The sequence below is a fragment of the Callithrix jacchus genome, chromosome 1 (assembly GCF_049354715.1).
Source record: "Callithrix jacchus isolate 240 chromosome 1, calJac240_pri, whole genome shotgun sequence".
Classification (NCBI taxonomy): domain Eukaryota; kingdom Metazoa; phylum Chordata; class Mammalia; order Primates; family Cebidae; genus Callithrix; species Callithrix jacchus.
Genome location: NC_133502.1, coordinates 140,302,930 through 140,321,221, shown reverse-complemented (window position 1 = coordinate 140,321,221; position 18,292 = coordinate 140,302,930). Strand labels below are relative to the sequence as shown.

Below are 18,292 nucleotides of genomic sequence, written 5' to 3'. Positions count from 1 at the left end.
CACCGCTGTTGCCTCAGAGGAATCATACAATGGCTCCCTAACCGGTCTCCTTGCCTTCAATTGGATTGGGGCACAAATCCCTCCTTGACATACAAACCATGGTTTAAGGCTCCCTGTGACCTAAATAAGATAAAGCTTAAGTGTCTTAGCAAGCACCTAACCCTCCTCCCCGGTCTCTGTGATTTGGCCCATCTCTGCCTTCATGTCTCATTCTGGCTTCACTCATTTGGAATGTCTTGTAGTTCCTTGACTGTTCTCTTTTCCTCACAGCCTTTACAGGTGCTCTCACCATGCGTGCTTGTCTGCTCCTACAGTTGCCTTCTCTCCCACCAGCAACTCCAGAGTCGATGTCTGGTTGATTCTGTCTGCTGTCTCCAGTACCCTTCCTGCAGCAGTCTCTGCTCATTTGTTTGGAGATTTTATATGTTTTCTGGCCTTTTTTTTAGAGGGCCCATCTTCTCCCTCTAAAAGCAGCAGTTGCCTTAGAAGGAAGGGATAACTGTAACTCTTGTCTGCCAACATAAGATTAGGCCCACCCTTTATAAGCTGGGTCTTTCTTTTTTTTTTGAGACGGAGTGTCACTCTTGTTATTAAGGCTGGAGTGCAATGGCGCGATCTCGGCTCACCGCAACCTCCGCCTCCTGGGTTCAGGCAATTCTCCTGCCTCAGCCTCCTGAGTAGCTGGGATCACAGGCATGTGCCACCATGCCCTAAGCTGGGTCTTTCAAAGGGACGTCTGCACCCAACATGCTGGCTCCTCTTTACCACGACTTCCTATGCATTTCACAGGCCTCCAGAGGCCCTCCTGACTCTCTTCTGCTGTGAGAAACTCTGAACTTATAAGCCACAGGCTAAATCCCTTGAGCCTTAAGTGTTTTTCGTAATTCCCCTCTTCATCAGAGAAGCAGGATTTGGGAGGAATCTTGAAGCAAACAGAAGGCAGAGTCTCCAGGTAGGATATCTAAGAGACATTTGGAATGGTCAGACTGTTCAAGATGGGTGAGAAAGCCTCTTCCTGTCATAACAATAGTAGTCCACATTTGTTGCCAGGCGGTGTTGCTGAGGTCTTAGCCAGTGGGGCAGCCAAAGGCCCCATTTTTGAGATGGGATCTCACTGTGTTGCCCAGGCTGGAGTGTGGTGGTGATGTCACCGCTCACTGCAACCTCAACCTCCTTGGGTCTTAATTCTGAAAGACTCAGCTTTTAAAGGGTGGGCCTAATTTTATGTTGATAGACATTGCCTACCAACCTTGTCTCATTTAATACAATGCGCATACTATCCCCATGACACAAAAGAGGAAACGGGCCTGGAGGTGTGATGTGTACCCCAAGTCACACAGCTAATAAGTAAAGAAGCCAGCATTCCTGAGATTAAAAATGCATGTGTCTGTCACAGTGGTATATTTGGTGCTTGATCAACGGTTACTTGAGCGAATGGAGCAGCAGATGCACCAGATGAGTGTGCTCAGTGAGGAAGGCAGGAGTGAGGCTGGGTGTCTTCCCACCTCCTGCGAGTGGTGGGGCTTGGCAAGCTTGCCGAGGCCTGTCTTTCTTATCAAAGAAGGTGCGTGCCCCAGTGTTACAGCATTTCACCCAAAGAAGCCTAGAAAATGCTTGACTTTTCTGTCATTCTGGGGGAGGACACTTTCTTCCTCCACCGTTCTGCTGGCCTGGTGTTCCCAGGGCCCCCAGTAGGTGAGAGTACCTGCTAAAGTGCACCATGTGCTTCTGTCTCCCTGCATCCCACAGATGAGGCCTGGCTGGGAGGAGGGAGAGAGGGAGGAATATGTAGTTTAGGTTATTTTGGAAAACTGCCTCACCACCAGTTTTAAGTCTGTGCTAGACACTGGGGCATCTCACCATGCTGAAAGGGCCATGGCACGCCCCGCAGTGAAAGGGGGTAGAACCAGGTCTGCTTCTTGGGCTTCTCTAGGGTGCTGTTGCTCATGGGCCTTGGCTCTAGAGGTGTTCATTCATGGTTCCAAAATTCCAATTCCTGGGAAAGGAACAACGCTTAGTTCAGTCTCAGTCAGGCATCTGCTTAGATTAAATAGGCAAGGCCAGTAGGCCCAAGCCTATGGTAGAGACATGACCTCAAAAAGCCCTCTGCCCCAGTTATTGGGGAGTGTACAAGAGGAGGGAGCGTTTTCCTGAGCTGGGCAGCCAGCCCTGGGGGTCTAGTGCACAGGTGTAGAAAGGCTCAGTTGGTATACCTCCCTTTGCTGGTTGGAAAAGTGCTCAATGGGGCTGAATTATGTTTGACAGTGTAAGTCTAGGTTGGGGTGAGGGGTGTTACAAGATTGTCAAGATGATTAAATGAAATGTCATTTAAAAGACTTATCCAGGAGGCTGAGGCAGGAGAATTGCTTGAACCCAGAAGGCAGAGGTTGCAGTGAGCCGAGATCGTGCCATTGCACTCCAGTCTGGGTAACAATAGTGAAACTCCGTCTCATAATTAAATAAATAAATAAAGAAAACACTTATCCATGGCTTGTGTCCGGTATCCCCTCCCTGGTGAATAGTCACACTATATTATAATTCCAACAACTTCATAATTTTTATATCCAAATTCTAAAGTTTGTTTTTCTTTTTTTTTGTTGTTGTTGAGACAGAGTTTCACTCTGTTGCCCAGGCTGGAGTGCAATGGCACAATCTCCGCTCACTGCAACCTCCACCTCCTGGCTTCAAGCAATTCTGTTGCCTCAGCCTCTCAAGTAGCTGGGATTACAAGCTCCTGCCACCATGCTTGGCTAATTTTGTATTTTTAGTAGAGACAGGGTTTCACCGTGTTGGCCAGGCTGGTCTCGAACTCCTGACCTTGGGTGATCCACCCACCTCAGCCTCCCAAAATATTGAGATTACAGGCGTGAGCCAGAGTCTTGCTCTGTTGCCCAGGCTGGAGTATAATGGTATGATCTTGGCTTACTGCAACCTCCACCTTCCAGGTTCAAATGATTCTTCTACCTCAGCCTCCTGAGTAGCTGGGATTATAGGCACTCACCATCATGCCTGGCTGATTTTTGTAGAGATGGGGTTTCACCATATTTGCCAGGCTAGTCTTAAACTCCTGACCTCAGGTGATCTGCTCATCTCAGCTTCCCAAAGTGCTGGTGTTATAGGAGTGAGCCCCCATACCCGACAATTTTTTGTATTTTTAGTAAAGTTGGGGTTTCACCATGTTGGCCAGGCTGGTCTCAAACTCCTGACCTCAAGTGATTCACCCACCTCGGCCTCCCTAAGTGTTGGGATTATAGGGGTTAGCTACCATACCCAGCCTAAACTTTGAAATTCTTTGAATTTATGACACAGAATTAGCCGAACTCAGAATTACAAATCAACTCAGCCTGTGGGGTAGCCAAAGAAAACAGTGTGCCTTTGGGCTCCTTCTTCACTCACCATGTGGGGTTAGAAAACTTTGTCAGGGGTTTCAAAAAACGAGCTCTTGTGTGTAAAATGTTTCCTTGATTATCTTCTTGGTGCCTTTCTCTAAGTGGTTTGCTTCCCTGAGTTCCCCACCTGAGGCTGGATGGCTGTGGCGCACCTGTGCATTTTGTACGTACATATGCAGCCTTGTGGAGTACAGTTTACAGGCCTTGTTTTTTTTTTTCAGATGGGGGTCTCACTCTACCACCCAGGCTGGAGCGCAGTGGTGCTGTCATGGCTCACTGCAATCTCAACCTTCCTGGGATCAGGTGATCCTCTTACCTCAGCCTTTAGAGTAGCAGGGACTACAGATATGCACCACCATGCCTGGCTAATTTTTGTAATTTTTTGTAGAGACAGGGTCTCACCATGTTGCTCAGGCTGGTCTTGAGCTCCTGAACTCCAGTGATCTGCCCACCTTAGCCTCCCAAGTGCTAGGATTATAGGTGTGAGCCACCACGCCCAACCCAGGTCAACTTTTGAGGGCATGGAGAGAAAACTTTGAGTATGCCACTTTTGAGATTGTGTACCAATCCCAAGCCCCTGTGACGCACTTTTTCCCCAAAGTAGAGGGCTCTGATTGTTTTGGTCCCAAGAGAGATGGGAAAGAGCACTGAATGAGGACTCCAAAGTATTGGGCCTTAGCTTGTTTCCTCGTATTGGTGTTGTGAGAAATCTGGTTAGGATGACAGCAAGTGTGCATGCAGGAGGCTTTATGAACTGCTAAGAGTGAGGGGTGGCAATGTCAGTGCTGGGTCTGTCCTTACTTACCTGGGGCCATGGGAAGTGGTAAGACCAGATTCCTAACTCCACCCTGTAATGTGATTTTTGTGGTGACCCCTCATAGGGCTCTTTGGTTGAGCTTCCCAGAAGGAATTACCATCTGCCATTGTATGTTGAACGCCATTTTTTCATTCATTCATTCATTCATTCATTCATTCATTCATTCAGCCAACCAGCAACTATTTATTAAGCTCTTATTGTGTGACAGGCAGTATTCAAGGAACTGGGTGAATAAAGAACAAAAAAATCTCAGCCTTCATTGAGCTTACATTCTTACTGAAAGTAAACAAATAAAACATGTAGTGTGGCCGGGTGCGTTGGCTCATGTCTGTAATCCCAGCACTTTGGGAGGCCGAGGTGGGTGGATCACTTGAGGTCAGGAGTTTGAAACCAGCCTGGCCAATGTGAAACCTCATCTCTACTAAAAAAAAAAAAATTGGGGCCGGGCATGGTGGCTCACGCCTGTAATCCAAGCACTTTGGAGGCCAAGGTGGGCAGATCGCCTGAGGTTGGGTGTTCAAGACCAGCCTGACCAACATGGTGAAACCCTGTCTTAAAAAAAAAAAAAAAATTAACCAGCATGGTAACGTATGCCTGTAATCCCAGCTACTTGAGAGGCTAAGGCAGGAGAAAAAAAATAGGCTGGGCATGGTGGCTCATGCCTGTAATCCCAGCTACACGGGAGGCTGAGGCAGGAGAATCACTGGAACCCGGGAGGCAGAGGTTGCAGTGAGCCAAGACCGTGCCATTGCAATCCAATCTGGGCAACAAGAGCGAAATTCCGTCTTAAAAAAATATATAAAAATACTCAGTGCCTTTGCACCAGCAGACTTGATGCCTTGGGACCTCATGGGTTGGCACCCTGAAGTAGGTGTCCCTCTTCTGTCTTGTGCACCTTGCTTTTATCCTGGTATGTATGACATGGCCTCCTACCATCCACTGTGAGTGCTGTGAGGATAGAGGTTGAGCTGGGTTTGCTGTGTTTCTCAGGTGCCTACCTTTGTGCTTGACAGGTAGAGGGAAGGCACACAATGTAGTCATCAAACCACAGTCAACCATATAAGGAAGGTAGAAGTGAAAAGGCTCATAGGTACCCAACCAATGTCACCAGTTTCTTAGAGTTTGTTTATAGTATGTATAAATAAATAATGCATGTGTTTAAATGCCTTCTTTCGCCTTTCCTTTTAGAGCTGCCTCTTTTTTCTTTTCTTTTTTTTTTTTTTTTTTATGAATCGGAGTTTTGCTCTTGTTACCCAGGCTGGAGTGCAATGGCACGATCTCGGCTCACCGCAACCTCTGCCTCCTGGGTTCAGGCAATTCTCCTGCCTCAGCCTCCTGAGTAGCTGGGATTACAGGCACGCACCACCATGCCCAGCTAATTTTTTGTATTTTTAGTAGAGACGGGGTTTCACCATGTTGACCAGGATGGTCTCGATCTCTTGACTCCGTGATCCACCCGCCTCGGCCTCCCAAAGTGCTGGGATTACAGGCGTGAGCCACTGCGCCGGGCCAGAGCTGCCTCTTTTAAGAGTACCTTACTATTGTATGGATGTACTATGATTTATTGAACCAGTTCTCTACTGATTCTTATGTTTTTTGCAATCTTTTCCCATGATGAACATTTCACAATGACAGTGTTGTTCCTAGTCATTCACACGCATGCAAATCCTTCTGCAGGATCTAGAGGGGAATTGCTGACTCAGAGGTTTGGTTACTCTGTACTGATTATAGAGAGAGGGCAGAAAAGTGAGGCCTAGGAGTTTACTAGTGACCATGTGTTGTAGTGGACAAGTCACCTGTCCCTGTGAGTGCTCTGCCCAAAGGCTTTAAGGCATTTGATATCACTGTTTTTGTTTCTGTACCAGGCCGGAGACACTATGTTCAATCGTGCTAAGCTGCTCAACGTTGGCTTTCGAGAAGCCTTGAAGGACTATGACTATACCTGCTTTGTGTTTAGCGACGTGGACCTCATTCCAATGGATGACCATAATGCCTACAGGTGTTTTTCACAGCCACGACACATTTCCGTTGCAATGGATAAATTTGGATTCAGGTAAGAGATATTCAGTCAGAGTCTCTGTTAGACATGTTTCTCATGTGTTGACTAGGAAATGCAGTCCTTGCAGCTCAGGAGTGTCTCTTTAAGCTCTGAAGCAGAATGCTTTCTCCTCTGAGAAATGGATGCTCTGTATTAGTTGAGATGGAAAGAAGAGACCAGAAATGCCAGTAGTCTCTGCACATCCAGACAAGAACAGGTTTTCTCTTTTTTTTTGAGATGGGGTCTGGCTCTATCACCGAGACTAGAGTGCAGTGGCATGATTTTGGCTCACTGCAACCTCTGCCTCCTGGATTCAAGCCATCCTCCCACCTAACCTCCTGAATAGCTGGGACTACAGTCACATGCCACCATGCCCAGCTAATTTTTATATATTTTGTAGAGATGGGGTTTTGCTATGTTGCCCAATCTGGTTTTGAACTTCTGCGCTCAAGCAATCTATCCGCCTCGACCTCCCGAAGTGCTGAATTACAGGTGTGTGCCACCATGCCTGGCCTAAGAACAGTTTTTAGCATTTGGGATGGCTCTCATCTTTAGGCTCCAAACAGATACTGTATTTTCTTGCTTTTCTCTTTCTCTTGCCCCACAAGTTTTGGAAAGCAAACTGGATTAGTTTTTCCCCACTGAATTATCTAGCTTGTATACCTCAGTAGATGTTCCTTGCCTGTTTTGTTTTTGAGACAGGGTATTACTCTGTCACCCAGGCTGGAATGAAGTGACACAGTCATGGCTCACTGCAGCCTTGACTGCCTGGGCTCAAGCCATCCCACAGCCTCAGCCTCCTGAGTAGCTGGGACTACAGGCATGAACCAGCATATCCAGCTAATTTTTTATTTTTAGTAGAGATGAGGTCTGGCTATGTTGCACAGGCTGGTCTTGAACTCCTGGGCTCAAGTGATCTCTCACCTCAGCCTCCCAAAGCGTTGGGATTATGGGTGTGAACCACTGCTCCTGCCCTTGGCCCTTGAAGAAGGAGCGTGATTCTGTTTTCCATCAGGGCACAAACTTCTACTTAAATGCACAGCCCAAATTTTTCCACCAAAATGCCCCTAGTGAAGAGGCTAGCCCAGATACCCGACTAGGGTATTATCCAAAGCATATTGTTAGTGGTGGAAAATGGCCTTATAGTCCATTGTTTTGTCTTAGAAATAAGTATATAGGCCGGGCGTGGTGGCTCACACCTGTAATCCCAGCAGTTTGGGAGGCTGAGGCGGGTGGATTGCTTGAGGTTAGGAGTTCGAAACCAGCCTGTCCAACATGGCGAAACCCTGTCTCTACTAAAAATACAAAATTAGCTGGGCATGGTGGTGCATGCCTGTAATCCCAGCTACTCAGGAGGCTGAGGCAGGAGAATCGCTTGAACCTGGGAGGTGGAGGTTGTAGTGAGCCAAGATTGTGCCACTGCACTGCAGCCTGGGTAACAAGAGCAAAACTCCATCTCAAAAAAAAAAAAAAGTATATAAATAAATTTGCATATTGTTTCCTAATTTGTCCATGTTTATCTTAACATAAAAGTGTTTTAAATTATTTGTCAGTGGTTGAGCCTGGTGGCTCATGCCTGTAATCCTAGCACTTTGTGAGGCCAAGGCAGGCAGATCACCTGAGGTTGGGAGTTCGAGACCAGCCTGGCTAGCATGGAGAAACCCTGTCTCTACTAAAAATACAGAAATTAGCTGGACATAGTGGCAGGCACCTCGAATCCCGGCTACTTGGGAAGCTGGCACAGGAGAATCTCTTGAACCCGGGAGGCAGAGGTTGCAGTGAGCCAAGATCGCACCATTGTACTCCAGCCTGGGTGGCAGAATGAGACTCTGTGTATAAATAAATAAATAAATAAATAAATAAATAAATAAATAAATAAAATTACCTATCAATTAAGTAATATAACCTTTTTCTTCCTTGCTTTAAGTAAATTTGAGTATCCAGCAGCTGTGCTGCAAGTACCCTATGTTTTGAGTGCCCCTGGTTTAGGCTGACTGATACAGTGTGGTTGGCCCATGTATACAGCAGGCCCTTTATTTAAATACAACTTATTTTCTTTTTTTTGAGATAGAGTCTTACTTGTCACCCAGGCTGGAGTGCAGTAGTGTGATCATGCTCACTATGGCCTCAAACTCCCTGGCTCAAGCAATCCTCTCACCTTAGCTTTCCTAGTAGCTGAGACCACAGGCGTGGGCCAGTACCTCTGGCTGATTAAAAACAAAAAAATTTTTCAGAAATGTCTCACTATGTTGCCCAGGCTGGTCTTGAACTCCTGGAGCCTCAAGCTATCCTCCTGCCTCGACCTCCCAAAGTGCTGGGATTAGAGGCATGAGCTACTGTGACTGCCAAGATGCAGCAGCTTTCTGTCACTCATTTGATTCTCATCATTTCTTCCTGTCCTCCCTTGCTGGGGGTATGAGGGCTGTGATGGGAATATAGGAATGTATGAAGTCCTCCTCCCAGATCAAAGATCCTAACTTGTTGTCTTAGAGGGAGGAAAATTTGAATGTAAGGTTACATTTAAACTCTTCAGAAATTATTCTATGCCCTTCCATCCTGCTTCCACCTTTCCTCCCTCTCTATGTGCGTATCTTCTTCTCTTGAAACACACAGGGTTATACCCTGACCCCTCTTGATTCCTCCCTTGAAGCATGGTTGTGAACCAGAAAGGGGCCCATGATGCTCTAATTCTTTGCTGCAGCACCACGTTTGTTTCACAAGGAGCCAGGCAGGTTTGGGCTCAGGGCACATAGGTAAGAGAAAGCAGCAGACACAGCAAAACCAAATCATATCAGCTTGGTATGTACTTCTCCTTGAAACAGCTAAGAATCTATTTCTGTAAAAGCACTGATTATCAAAAAACTTTATTGGCCTAGCCACCTCTGATTCAAACCCTCTCATTAATAGTACGAACAATAGTGTGAGGCATGCCAAAGGTGGATGACTCGGCACCTAAGTTATGACACCTAATTATGAATAGGTTCATTAAAGCAGATCCCCCAGGGACCTTTGCCTGAGGATCCTTGCAGTCAGAATTCCTGAATATATTTGAAAATAATAATTGCATCTTTATTTTCATATGTTCTTACATTGTCTGGCTGACTTTCCCCTCAAAGTCTGAGTTAGAGTTTTCCTTAATTTATGTGATGGGTGTGGTCTTTTTGGATTCCAGAAAGAGCCTGGGTGTGGTTTGGAGCTGCACTGAGAATCGACAGCCTTTAGAGAACCCACAGGAAGGCTTTGGGGCACATCCTGATTCTTGATTTGTCTCATCAGTGCTGACTTTGTATCCCTTAGGTGTTCACAACTCATAACCCCTGAAATATTAAAATACAAAAAGTTTTGGAAGGATGAGAGCCTAGATGCTCTACTACTTGAAAATATGTTAAAACATAAGTTCATCATTATACATTTTGCTAAATCGGGATAAAGTCCGAAGTTTCAAATAATTTTTATTTTAGCAAATTTCCAGAAACACTGCTTCAACTGTCAAGGTTGGTGTTCTAGTCAGTATGCCTTTGGAAGCATGAAAGCTAGATTGGTCAATAGGAGGAGGATGGAAAGGGGGTTGTGACTGAGTGGGTACAGGGAGGCTCTAAAATAATCTCAGATTCCAGGAGCTCCTGGATAAGGACTTCATGGGCAGGAGCAGAGCACAGGGGAAGCAGATTCCTGAGCCACTCAGGAAGAACTGGGCTTAGCCTTGCTCTTGTCACTGACTGGCTTTCTACATAACCACAGAAACAGCTGTGTGTTGTGGGAAGAAGATCGTACTTTTTGATATGTGTGTCTAATCTAAGGTCATCTGAAACCTAATACAAAAACAAACAAAACCCTTGTAACTGCTCCTTCCCACCCCACCTACCATCAAAAAAGCTCTATAGAGGCTAGGTACATGGATCACCTGAGGTCAGGAGTTCGAGACCAGCCTGATCAATATGGTGAAACTCCATCTCTACCAAAAATACAAAAACTAGCCAGTGATGGCATGCACCTGTAGTCCCAGCTACTTGGGAGGTTGAGGAAGGATAATTGCTTGAACCCAGGAGGTAGAGGTTGCAGTGAGCCAAGATTGCACTATTGCACTCCAGCCTGGGCTATAGAGTGAGACACTCTATTTCTCAAAAAAAAAAAAAAAAAGGCTGGGCACAGTAGCTCATGCCTGTAATCCCAACACTTTGGGAGGCCAAGGTGGGTGGATCATGAGGTCAAGAGATCAAGACCATCTTGGCCAACATGGTAAAACCTTGTCTCTACTAAAAATATGAAAATTAGCTGGGTTTGGTGTTGCGCACTTGTAGTCCCAGCTATTCGGGAGGCTGAATTAGGAGAATTGCTTGAACCTGGGAGGTGGAGGTTGTGGCAAGCTGAGATTGCAGCATTGCACTCTAGCCTGACAACAGAGCAAGAAAAAAGAATAACTTTAAAAGTGTTCATGTTCTCAGCAAACTTTCTTTTGGGGATGTCAGTACTTAACTAACCACTGCTCCTTCTGTGTGTATGTTTTTCCCCCAGCCTACCTTATGTTCAGTATTTTGGAGGTGTCTCTGCTCTAAGTAAACAACAGTTTCTCACCATCAATGGATTTCCTAATAATTACTGGGGCTGGGGAGGAGAAGATGATGACATTTTTAACAGGTAATGGTTATAACTTAGATACCTTTCTCCTCTGTCAACCTTCACTTCCAATTTTTGAGTCAATGCTTGGTTGTTGTGCAAGGACTGACCCTCAGATGGGATGCAGTCCTCACTCAGCCCAAATTCTTTGGTGTGGCTTCCTACAGGTCCTGTAGGTACTGAACGGGGTCTGTAGGAAAATGAGTTTCTGAGATTTTTGGATCAGCCTGGAAAAATGTCAAATGGGAACCAAGTGACAGGGCAAGTTCACTTTGACTTGCCACATGCCATTTTGTACTCAAGGAGTGAACAAATGTCCTTTGTAAAGATCCCTCATCTCATTGTGGTCCCCTTTCACTGTGAAACAAGATTCCTTGAGCAGAATTCTGACTTTTTTCACAGAAGCTTTGTGTTATATTTTTATTTTGGGGTATTTTTCCAATATAAAAAAGAGGATACTGTGGTATAATAAACCTTTGAGGACCCACTCATCCCCAGCAACTATTATGCCATGGTCAATTCTGTCCCATCCACATCCTGGGCTCTTTTTAAGCTGGTCCTTTATGATGTGGGTTGTCATTTACAGTGGTAAAAACATCTATTAGTAGCATTTGAAAGAACATTCTGCTCAGTCCTCTGGCTGTAGAGGCTTCAACCCCACAGGCCACCAGTGAACACCTTCTCCCTTCAGGGGCCAGTGTGAACTCGTTACTGAGTTTAATATCAGACTACACCCTGGTGCAGCCCTTCTGAATTGGAGTACCAGTAAATAGAAGGTGTCTGTCAGAGCAACACCCAAATCATTCAAGTTACCATTGTGTGCAAACTTAACAGAGACCCACGTCTTTAATATAAGCCTTGAAGAAAACTTGGTGGAGTTTAGAGTATGTGGATGGAGTATCAAGTGTGTGCATGTTGAGCATCAGCTGTATACAGAGCACTGTGTCAGGCAGGCCCCGGACACTGAAAACCTGGACATAGGGTCCAGACAGAAGCAAGCCTGCTTCCGCAGAGGCACTCCTGGCCAGACACTGGACCGATATGACAGTGTGTAGGACTGACAGGATAGCACAGGTCTGAATGGTCAGAACATCTCGGGAGGGAGGGAGCATCCACAGGTATCTAGTCCCATGCTAAGGCGGTGGCACTAGAAGGATGGGTGGTTTGTGGAGCAACTTGCTTGAATGATAAAGGACCTAACACTTATTATAAACCTACTTATTGTGTATTAGACAAGGCCCGAAATGTTTAAGTGGTCTGGGATCAGCCGGTTCTGCCCCTTAAATAACTTTGGTGTTCCTGCTCTCCAGGCTTTCATTTTGGTCCTCATTCCTTTCCTTAGACCAACACAGAATCCTCCACCCTGTTCTGGCTGCCTCTATTCTTGTTCTCAGCCCTCCATTCGTTGTTTTTTTTTCTGCCTTTTCCCACTCGTTCTGAAGTCCTCCATTTTTAATTTTTATTTATTTATTTATATTTTGAGACAGAGTCTCGCTCTGTCACCCAGACTGGAATGCAATGGCATGATATCGGCTCACTACAACCTCCGCCTCCCAGGTTCAAGTGATTCTCCTGCCTCAGCCTCCTGAGAAGCTGGGATTACAGGTGCATGCCACCATGCCCAGCTAATTTTTGTATTTTTAGTAGAGACGGGGTTTCACCATGTTGGTCAGGCTGGTCTCAAACTCCTGACCTTGTGATCTGCTTGCCTCGGCCTCCCAAAGTGCTGGGATTACAGGCATGAGTCACCATGCCCGGCCCCTCCATTCTTACACTACTTCCAGAGAGACTTCCCCATGGCTAAAAACATTTTGGAAATATTATATATTAGACCCCTTTCAGATACTGGCAACTGTTTGCGGGATGCTCTGAGAAGGCTTCTGTGATTTAGCCTTGCTCTTTTCAGCCCATCACCTGCCCACGTCCTACCCCAGACCCTTGTCACCAGTCCCCAGGAGCTTATGTTGCTTCCTGAGGGCACTAGGCTTGCTCTCACTTCCATGCTTTTACCTATGCCATCCTGGCTGCCCAAAATGCTCTGGCAGACACCTGTTCATCTTCAACTGGGCTCTGCCCAGGCTTATTCGAGCAGAGTTAACAAACTGTGCTTCTTCCTCTGTGTCTACAACCTCATTTCACCTCCATCTGGCCCTGAAGGCCCTATGTTTGAAGCATCCACACCGTATGTTCTGTGGAGCAGACACCCCCAGTGTCTGGCACATGATAGTCAATACCACAAACTGCAGAGCCAGTTGTAAAAGGATATGGAGTAGGAATGTGAGTTTTAACCAGTGTCATGCTGGGCTGGGTTCTGGCATGATGCTGGGTTGCGGGCTGAGAACAGCAAGCATGATGGTGGATGGAGCAACAGTCTTGCCACTGGGGCTGTCAGGCCAAGTGTATGGCAGCTCTGTGATAATGACTTTCCCCTTACTCTTTGCAGGTTAGTTTTTAAAGGGATGTCCATATCTCGTCCAAATGCTGTGGTCGGGAGGTGTCGCATGATCCGCCACTCAAGAGACAAGAAAAATGAACCCAATCCTCAGAGGTGCATTCTTTGTTTATTTATACTCTCTCCTCCTTTAGGATGGGGTAGACTGCAGGTCCAAGGCTTTGCAGAGGGCTCTGGGCATAGAGGGAAATGGAGGTGGTCAGATTACAGTGGAGAGGGAAGAGGAAGTACATTTAATGGTTTCTTCTTAAGATTTTTGTTTTGACACAATCTCCTTGCTGTGTTTTCCTTGTAGGTTTGACCGAATTGCACACACAAAGGAGACAATGCTCTCTGATGGTTTGAACTCACTCACTTACCAGGTGTTGGATGTACAGAGATACCCATTGTATACCCAAATCACAGTGGACATTGGGACACCAAGCTAGCGTTTTGGTACGCTAATAAGAGACCTGAAAATAGCCAGGGACCTCTGCTGTGTGTCTCTGCCAATCTGCTGGGCTGGTCCCTCTCATTTTTACCAGTCTGAGTGACAGGTCCCCTTCGCTCATCATTCAGATGCCTTTCCAGATGACCAGGACGAGTGGGACATTTTGCCCCCAACTTGGCTCAGCATGTGACTTCTTAGCTCTGGAAGGTGCTTGTGCCTCTGGGGTTTCTTGAGTGCAGTGTCACCCAGAATCAGAACTGTATGCATCCCAAAATTTGGTGGCCGTGGAGCACATTCCTGGTGATAGAACTGCTAAATTGTTGGGAAATAGGTCAGACTTTTTCTTTAAGTTATGGTGTTCTTATTACTTCATGAAAAATTGGAGAATGCTGCTAAAATTGGATTGGTATGATCTTTTTTAGTAGTTGCAGTTTAACAGAAAAACACAAAATTTCAACCATTTTCTTATGTTGTGTCCTCCCTCCACCCCCTTCTTTCCATGGCATGCAACTATTATAATCACTGTGCATATGTCTTTTCTTAGCAAGAGGATTTTAAAAATTGAGCCTTGGACCTTTTGTCCTGCTAATGTGTGGATGCCAAGGCAAAAGCATCAGAGCAAAAGCCTTGGGTGTTCTCACATTCAGTTGCCTGTCTCCAGATTGTCTGATTTCTGAATGTAAAGTTTTTTAAATAGCAGTTTGTAGTATTTTAAAGAAAGAACAGATCGAGTTCTAATTATGATCTAGCTTGATTTTGTGTTGATCCAAATTTGCATAGCTGTTTAATGTTAAGTCATGACAATTTATTTTTCTTGACATGCTATGTAAACTTGAATTTCCTATGTATTTTTATTGCGGTGTTTTAAATATGGGGAGGGGATTGAGCATTTTTTAGGGGAAAAAAATGTATGCTGTAGTGGCCACAAGTAGGCCTATGATTAGCTGGCAGGCCAGGTTTTCTCAAGAGCAAAATCACCTTCTGACCCCTTGGCAGGCAAGGCCTCCTGGTCAGCATTATCCTGCCAGACCTTGGGACAGACACCTGGGGGACAGAAGCCTCTGCCCCTACTGTGCAGAACTCCCCACTTCCCCACCCCTCCCCAGGTGGGCAGGGCAGAGGGAGCCTCAACCTCCTTAGACTGACCCCTCAGGGCCCTAGGCTGGGGACTTGTAAATAACAGCAGTCAGGTTGTTTACCAGCCCTTTGCACCTGCCCAGGCGGAAGGAGCCTCTGTGCTGGTGGGGGCTACCTCCCTCAGAGTCTCTGCTAGCCACATTCCCTGGCCTACCCTATGTTACCAGTTCTCTTTCTTCTTCTTTCCTCTTTTCCCCTGCCTTTCTTCTTCCTTCCTTCCTTCCTTCCTTCCTCCCTTCCTTCCTTCCTCCCTCCCTCCCTCCCTCCTTCCCTCCCTTTTTGTTCCTTTGCGTCTTTTGTTCCTTTGCCTCTTGCCTGTCCCCTAAAACTTGACTATGGCACTCAGGGTCAAACAGACTATCCATTCCCCAGCGTGAATGTGCCTTTTAATTAGTGATCTGATCTAGAAAGAAGTTCAGCTGAACCCACATCCCAGTGCCCTCCCACGAACTCTGGTGCCTAACCTCCTATTCCACCTCAGGTTTTCAGCAGGTGCTCCCACCCCAGTTAAGGCTCCCACCCACAGGAGTGCGTCACAAACCCACCTCTGCTGGGAGCTGTTGAGCTGCCTGGGATGAGATGGCGCAAGGCACTTCCTACCACTGAGCGCCTCTGCCAGGTCCAGCCTGGGCTCAGGTCCCAAGACTCAGCTGCCTAATCCCAGGGTTGAGCCTTGTGCTCCTGGCAGACCCCAAACCACTGCCCTCCTGGGTACCAGCCTTTAGTGTGGAGGCTGAGCTGGTACCCAGTCCAATCTTATCTGTGCCTTTACTGCTTTAAGCATCTCAGATACTAACTTGGTTCTTTTTCCAGAAGCTTTTGTATTGGTTAAAAATTATTTTCCGTTGCGGAGCAGCTGGACTATGCAAAAAGTATTCCTCTGTCAGTTCCCCGCTCTATACCAAGGATATTATTAAAACTAGAAATGATTGCATTGAGAGGGAGTTTTGGGAAATAGAAACAATGAAAGCCTCTCTTTCTGTCAGCAGATCCTGACTTTTCCAAAGTGCCTTAAAAGAAAGGAAATAAATGCCCTGAGTGGTAACTTCTCTGTTCTCTGTTACTTAATTGTGAAAACCAAACTACTTTTTCTTCTTTTTTGGCGCGGGGGGCGGGGAGAGGGGAGGCGGGGAGGGTACCTTTTCATTCATGTCAAGTATGTGATTCATTCTCAGAACCAAGGGAAATACTGCTCCCCCCACTTGCTGAACTACTCCTCTCATGGAAGGCACAGCGAAGACACAGTTAGGCCTGGACATTTGCCTGGTCCATGAGATGCCGTGGGTCCTGTTTCCTTACTGGGGATTCCAGGGCTGGGGGTTCAGGAAGCATTTCCTTCTCCTGGGAGTTATGACCCTGAAGTTGTCATGTGCCATGCCCTTCTCTGTTTCTGTGTATCCTATTGCTGGTGACCCTGTGTGAACTGGCCTTTGGGAAAGATTGGAGAGGGCAGAGGTAGCACAGGAGGGTAAAGGAGATGCTGTGCTGGCCCTCAGCCCAGACAGGGTCTCTGCCAACTGCCAGGCTGGGGGCAGGGGGCTCTGCATAGCCAGGATGACGGCTTTCATGTCCCAGAAACCTATTGTGCTGTGTATTTTAATTTCCTGTGTATGCAGATGTGTGTATTTACCATTGTATGGGGGCTGTGTCTGACCTTGGTTTTCAAAACAGACAGAACTGTGTTTTTGCCTTTAAAATTCAATAATATAACATGAATAAATGACCCTATCTTTGTAACTGCAGGTGGTTTCTGTCTTCCTTGTCATGGTTGTGGGACAGGGTGGGGTCAGGGTCATTTTCCTGCTCTGTGACACACACAAATACACATGCCTCCCTGGAATCAGACATTTCACCATCTGAATCTCATTCTCTTGTCTGTAAAATGGGAATAATAACACATAGGGACTTTTTTGAGGCTTAAAAGAGATGATATATCTAAAACAATGACTGATGCCTCACAAGTACCACGACATAGTAGCTAGTGCCATTTCAAAGTAGAATTTTTTTCCCCTAGCAGTTCTCTGGCCACATTCTGCTGTTTTCAACAGATACCAAGATCATTCAGATGTAGATTTCAGGGACATTTGCACCGGGTGCTCACAGTGTAATTTGAATGGAATTATCCAAAATGAGGTTTCTTGTCAGTCTCAGGAAATGTAACCAGAAGCTCTAAAGGGTCTTAGTTGTTACCCAGGTGCTTGAGAAAGTAAATGTCCCAGACACCTCCCCTTTGGTGACCCTGGGTCGGGCTGGTTGGATTGAATCAGCACTCATGAAGAAGGGGGCCACAGGAAACTAGCATGCAGGAGGGCCACCCCTGCCCTCCAGGGCAAGGGAGATGCAGGCCCTGCCAGGACAAAGCTGCGAAGGGGGGGCATCAGCTGGGGAACAGGAGCAGGAAGGGCAGCCTCTTCTAGCCACTCCAGGGCCATCTGGCTGTCTCCATCTATCCATGTCACTGCTGGAGGGATCCCTGGTAACCTCAGTGCTGTGCAAAGGTGGCCTGGGTTTCAGATCCAGCCTTCACACATGATGACTCTGGTCCTTTCGACAAAACGCTGCCTTAAAGGATCTGACAAAATTAAAAAACAGAAAACTTTTTTCCTTCTTGCTCACACATCACCACTCACAACACTTCACTTCTGACCCCAGATATGTGGGGATTTGTCCCCACCAACAAGCAGTTTTCCAGTGGACACTAGCTGGGTGTCCTATAGTTTGACTCAATCTGACACTGTCTGCCTGGAGATAGCATCAGATACCACAGATTGAGGGCTCAGTCTTGCAAGACTGCCTCCCCTGCAGATGCCAGTCATAAGTAGTTGGTTGTGGTCTGTACTTAAATTTCTTTGGCCGGGGGATACAGGGCCTTGTTGTGTCTCCCAGGCTGGCCTCAAACTCCTGGGCTTGAGCAATCCTCCCGCCACAGCTTCCCAAGTAGAAGTAACTGGACTGCAGACTTATACCACTCATCCAGCTATAGTTGTGACCTATAGTTCTGACCAACCAACTATAAATTGGAGTTCCCATGACCCCCTTCTTGGGTTTGATTAATTTGCTAGGACAGCTTACAGAACTCCATGTTAAGTGTAACACTTAACATTTACTGGTCTTATTATAAGTGATACTAGGATACAGATGAAGAACTGGATGGAGAGATGCATAGGGCAAGGCATGGGGGAGGGGAGAGAAGCTTCCATGCCCTCTCAGGGGCTCCACCCTCCAGACACCTCCACATGTTCAGCTATCTGGAAACTCATCTGGACTCTGTCCTTTTGGTTTTTATGGAAGCTTCATCACATAGGCCTGATGGATTACATCATCGGTCATTGCCAGTCAGCTCAACTTCAGCCCCTCTCCCCGTCCTGGAGGATGGGAGTGGGGCTGAAAGTGCCAAGCTGCTCATCATGGT

At 46.5% G+C, this 18,292-nt stretch overlaps 1 protein-coding gene across 2 annotated transcripts in view; it reads left to right on the top strand.

The window, feature by feature from the left end:
* Positions 1-16,617, top strand: part of B4GALT1 (beta-1,4-galactosyltransferase 1) — a 58,359-nt gene extending 41,742 nt beyond the window's left edge. For both annotated transcript variants that reach the window (XM_002743011.7, XM_054257111.2), the window contains 4 exons: positions 6,072-6,259; positions 10,760-10,882; positions 13,305-13,409; positions 13,609-16,617. In XM_002743011.7, the coding sequence (XP_002743057.1) occupies positions 6,072-6,259; positions 10,760-10,882; positions 13,305-13,409; positions 13,609-13,741 (549 nt within the window). In that variant the 3' untranslated portion in view covers positions 13,742-16,617. The remainder of the gene's footprint in view (positions 1-6,071; positions 6,260-10,759; positions 10,883-13,304; positions 13,410-13,608) is intronic.
* The last annotated feature ends 1,675 nt before the right edge of the window (positions 16,618-18,292 follow it).